General features: G+C 49.8%; 1 protein-coding gene across 1 annotated transcript in view; it reads left to right on the top strand.

The window, feature by feature from the left end:
• Nucleotides 1–5,426, top strand: part of LOC103809443 (multivesicular body subunit 12B) — a gene marked incomplete at its 3' end in the record, with an annotated part of 22,412 nt that overhangs the window by 2,882 nt on the left and 14,104 nt on the right. Inside the window, exons 3-4 of the mRNA XM_009082275.1 lie at nucleotides 2,003–2,110; nucleotides 4,992–5,088. Coding sequence (XP_009080523.1) covers nucleotides 2,003–2,110; nucleotides 4,992–5,088 — 205 coding nt within the window. The remainder of the gene's footprint in view (nucleotides 1–2,002; nucleotides 2,111–4,991; nucleotides 5,089–5,426) is intronic.

The raw sequence follows: 5,426 nt of genomic DNA, 5'->3' as shown, positions 1-5,426 counted from the left end.
GGAGGCAGAGCAGAGCACTCGGTGTTTGTTGCTGGGGGTGTTGCCTGCGACTGTTGAATTTCAACAACTAGAATTAGCTATTCCATGTGTTAGGTATTTTAGTAGATATTTGATGGGTTAGAATGGCAGGGCTGTTCCCAAAAAGGGGTGTGGATTGGAGGTTTTGAGGTTTCTCGTGGTTAAGTTGGACTGTGACAGTGCCAGGCCTCTCTCCCGTGGGGCAGCGGTGGCAGCATGAGGGCCCTTCACATGCCCCAGCCAGCTGTGATCCAGCTGTGCCCTATGCAGTGAGTGGTAGAGATGATACCAACTGAAGTGACCTGCGTCCACCTCAAAGAGGATGTGGTATTGTAAGTCATGTGAAGTTCCTCAAGCTTACAGAGGTTAAATAATGAAGTGCACTTGACAGCAAGTTGTGCAGCACCAGTTTTGCAGTTGGGGATGAGTCTGTCACTGCTTGGGGAGTTCTGAGCATCTTTATTATGGAAAACAAAGAAAATAAAACTGACAAGCACAAAGAACTTGAACCATATTGATTAACAAAGTGACAAAATCTGCTTGTAGTCCCTCAAACTGTTTCTCACAAGGGCTGGAGTTCAAGGTGCCCATCCCTATATGCCAGCATTTTTCCCAGGCAGACTGTTCCCTGACAATATTTTCACTGGGTCTGACTTGCCCATAGGGGAGGGAGATGCAGGTGGATTTTGCATATTCCTTAACCAGCACTTCAGCAAAGAGTTGAATTCAAGGACTTCAAATAAGCAAAAAATCCCACCAAAGCCCTGTTCTGTAATTTGACTGTTTAAAAACTCAGGCATGTTTCTTTGCAGAGACCTGAACACAAAAGCTGTGTGTGTTGTACGAGGGCCTGAGCCGAGCCAGGGCTTGTGAGCAGCAGCTGGTGAAATGCAGGGAGAAGCCAGTGCACTTTGTTGCCTTGATCGGGCTGTGAACATGCGTCTCGCGCATGCTTGGGGCGGTCGGAGCCTTGTCAGCACAGCTCCTGTGCCCTGTGCGTTCTCTGTGTGGTTAAACGTGGGTGCAAACAGTGGCACCAAACATCAGCTCCTTATTGTCAGGCTGCTCTGGGGCCAAGGGCTCGCTCTGTAAGATTAGGCTCAGAAGAGCTGCAGCAGAGCAGAGCCGAGAGGCATTAGGGCATTAGTTCTGCTTCTGCAGAGCTCCAGAGTCTCCTGTTGGGAGGCATCAGTAGGGTGTTGGTCTGGTGGAGTGGACTTGTTTCTACTACCCTTCCCCTTTGCCTTCTTGTCTCCTCTGTTACTCAACAAGGAACCTTTTGGGCCAGGGCTCCTGCCACTCGCCGTGCAGGGCAGAGCCTGTTCCCAGCGCGCGGCGCTGCCTCCTGCCCGAGGCCCGTGTGGGACCCTCTGCCTTCCTGCACGTGCCGCTGTCTCCTCGGTGGAGGGTCCGGGATCTGTCTCCCTTCCCTCCACACTGTGCCATCAGTTTGGCTGGACACAGGGTTGGTACTGGAGTGGGATGTTTCCAGGGTGCAGCACTGCTGCTAAAATCCACCAGTGACCAGGGCTTTCCTCATCTGCTGGAAGCAGCTTTTTGGCCTAGGAGCCAGAATTCCTTGATGGCTTTCTGTGAAAATAGTCCTGAGATGGGGCAGCCTCTGTGCTCTGTCCCTGTGGACCCTCATGGTGTGCCCTTGTGTGGTGGGTGGTAATAAGAGCCTCGATGTGCTGACTTTTCCAAACTATTGTTTGGAGACTGTAACCCAAGTTGCTGTTTCCTCATTAGAGTAGCCTTTGTCAGAGCATCTTTAATCAAGGGGCTCCCAAGAGACAGCGTTTTTAGAACTTCTTTTTATACCTCCTCTTGGAAGTTCTTTGCGCTGCACCTTGTGAAGAAACTAATGAGATGCTGTGAGAGTTCGGGCTGGCGTTAATTAGGAGAGGTCTGAGGAAGAAGAACTGCACATATATTAACTTTATCTTGGCTCACATGTCTCCTCTCTCCCTCTGTCTCTTTGCAGGTTGCACAAACAGCAGATGGCTTGGATGCTGACCTCTGGAAAGATGGCTTATTTAAATCCAAGGTCACACGGTACCTGTGCTTCACCAGATCATTTTCAAAAGAAAATGTAAGTGTTTGCTGAGTGTCTGCATGATTTGCATCTGTGCCTGGTATGCTCTTACCATACAATGATTCATTTTATGGAGCCAATTATAATTCAAGCAGGAGTTTGGGTGAGTCAGGAGGCAAACTGCAGTGGCAGGATATTTGCATTTTGTCTGTGTTCCTCATGGAAAGAAATCGCTGACAAAATCTGCCCTAAAAGCAACAGAAAAGGGAACAACTCCAGCAGTCCCTCATGCTCGTGTTTCCTGCTGCAGTGCTGGCTGCTGCATGCTCGTGGTCCTGGTGAAATTCTAACCTCAATTACCTCCAGAGGCAAACACTGCAGGAAGTGTTGGTGAAGGCAACATTAGTTTCAGAATCCGGAGGCATCACTGATACTTCTGTGCAGGATTAGCTTTTCTTTCTTGTTTTTTGGTGCTGATTGTTGAAAATGTGCCCACGTTGTGCATATGCTGCCACATAATTGTAATCTAGTCTGGCTATTAAGTGTAAGTTTCTTTGTGGTTAGTGGCAGTTGTCTGCCCACACGTTGTGTGGAGGAGAGGGGACTGCAGCAAGAGCCTGATGCGTTCTGCTGTGGTTTTGGTTGAGGCTAGCTGAAAACTTTCTCTTTTGTGGAGGAGCTGTTGAATTCTGTAATGAATGCACTCCATCTAGTGGGTAATCCTGCCTTTGGCCGCAGTTTGGGTGTTGAGGCAACGCAGTTGTCAGGGTCTGGTGGTACCATTTTGTGCTCTGCTCTCACTGCGACAGGAACAGAAAAGCAGCAGCAGCTCACGGGCCCTGGCAGGAGAGCCAGGGACTGCCAGTTTCCAGCATTTGACCTTTATTCCATCCGCTTCCCTGACTGCCTCTAGATTAAAGTAAAGCTCCAGAGCTAGGGGAAATATCACTTCGGGGTAGGTGGACACTGACTGTGCTTTTCATCCTGGAGTAAGTGCAGGCGCAGGAATAGCAGCCCCGGAACAGTCAAGGAGGCTGAAAACACAAAGGTTTGCACTGATTTGAGCATTAGCATGAAATGTGAGACTGTCAGAAATACAGGACAGTAGCAGCTGCTTGCTGCAGAAACAGTGTAAATACCCTCAGCTAGTGCCTGTTGGGCTTTTGGCAGGAACAGGCTCAGCATGGTTTGGGAGTGCCTTCCTCCTATTGATGAGGTGTGGATTAAAGCAGGAGCTCCCCACACAGGATATGATTGTGCTGCCTCGCTGGGGACCTCTGAGGGTTAAAGAACCTTGGTCCCCTCAGCCAGGAGGAAGGGAGGTGGGAGGCTCCTCTCCCCTGGATGCTGGTGTGTGTTGCTGCACTTTGGGTTGGAAGTTTCACCATTCAGAGGTTTTTGTTTGTGTTTAGCAAAACGCTGGGAACTGCTTGTCCTGAAGAACACGTTATAGTTGGCACAATTAATGCACCTCAGGTTCCTGGTTAGGGCAGAGCCTGTCTGCAGTCTCCTCAGCAGCATCACCATTCTCAGCGGTTAACAGTGCTGAGGATTACGAGGACGTTGCTGTGTCTGAGTGTCGTGGTGGGGAGCCCTGCATGGTGTCTCACAAATGAGGGGCCTGTGTCCCTTTCTCTCCTGTGCGTGGGGCAGAGCGTCAGTGCTGACTCCCAGGGTTCCCACAGCTCACGAGCCCATCGGAGGCTCCTCTACCCATGTGCTGCCGCTGGAGGAGCGACCAGGGGCTCGCTGCTGTGACAGAGCCAGACACTTTGGATAAATAAAACATGAAAGATGGATCGGCAGCCACCACTTCATCTGCTGTTTGCTGTGCCAGGACCATGTTAGCAGACACGTGTAGGCTTGGCAGCATCCAGCACTGCTTGCTCCAAGATGCCTTGGCCATGGGGGGTCAGAGGCATGGGAGGACTGCCCAGCCTTGGCCTCTTCATGTGAGCACGGAACACGTGCCACGCTCGTGTCCAGTGGGACAGGACTGCAGGTGTGCTGGCCCTCCGTGTGAGGAGCTGGCCATAAAATGTAGAATCTCAGAAATAAACTCAGACCTGATCTCCCCTTACTTCAGAGCCTGCGAATGTAAATATGCAACCAGTAACAGTAAAACTCACTGACATGGTTTGATGGCTTGGGGTGAAATTTCAGTTGTTCTGTGTTGCATTTGTACATTTGTATTTATAAAGGCTGTGCAGTAACTAAAGTGTGTTCTTCCTCCATACGTGAACTCAGAGGATTGGCAGCAGTGCTGGCTTAACGAGAGCAGCAAAGAAAATCTGCTCTCCAAACCATTGTGGAGGCTGTCACTCTGAATTGTGCTCTGAGCTCTTCAAGCCTTGATTAATAGGACGAGGCATGAGTTCAGAATTCATATGGACTCCAAATGAAGTTCTTCATTCCAAATGGCCTGTGCTTCTGGAGTGCACTGCATTTGGAGCTAGAATCACGTCTATTCAGGGCTAATTAGCTAATGCATGTAATACCTTTGGCTGTGGCTGCACGAGCCATTGTCCTGACAGCTTTCTGCTGTTACTGTCACCCAAGTGTCATGTTGCTGTTGCAGATTTACAGTGTGTAGGAACTGAGGTGACCTGCACAGTGGATGGGTTGGTGGAGGTAATACTTTGAACTGCCATTTTGCCAAAGGAAGGAATTTGGTTGTGTCCAAGGATCTGGAAGTATGACAGTGGATAAGGTGTTAGAATCCATGAATGCTGAAAGTTGTCCTGTATCTCCTAGTCAAGACACTGTTTGGTTCTTGCACGGGGAACAGTTGCAAGGGTTAGATTGGTACCTTCTTACCATTTTTGAAGTTGGTAGTTGGATACAGTGACAAAGCATCTCAGGGTTCTGCAAGTAGGAAAACCTGGTTTTGAGTTTGGTGACATTGTCATAGTCAACTGTTCCTTTTCTCTCTCTAAAGAGTCATTTAGGCAACGTCTTGGTTGATATGAAGCTCATTGATATCAAGGACACTTTACCTGTGGGCTTCATCCCCATCCAGGAGACCATCGACACACGTGAGTTGACATCTGTTCCTCAGTCAGGCGGAGGAAAGCCATATCCCAGGCCTTGGAGGACTGTGTCCAAGGCAGAGGAACACTCCTGGCACTGCTGCTTTCTGCGTTGCCATGTGCATGTTCAGGTGCAGCTCTGGGCTTCAATGCAGCAGCCTTTGGTTTCCCTGTACTCCTCAGGCTGTTTAGGGGGCTGCCTGGCTGTCTCCACTTGCTTGCTAGAGCTCCACGGCTCTGGTGCAGGAAGGGAGAGTTTGTTTTTTTCATTTTGAGGGGTGGACTGGGCCTGGCAGGAGCAGAGCGGGGTTGACAAATGCACTGACAGGCAGAGGGTGTGCTGA

This window comes from Acanthisitta chloris, unplaced genomic scaffold (genome assembly GCF_000695815.1).
Source record: "Acanthisitta chloris isolate BGI_N310 unplaced genomic scaffold, ASM69581v1 scaffold38509, whole genome shotgun sequence".
Classification (NCBI taxonomy): Eukaryota; Metazoa; Chordata; class Aves; order Passeriformes; family Acanthisittidae; genus Acanthisitta; species Acanthisitta chloris.
Note: the sequence above shows the minus strand (reverse complement) of the source record. Positions and strands in the feature narration are given on the sequence as shown.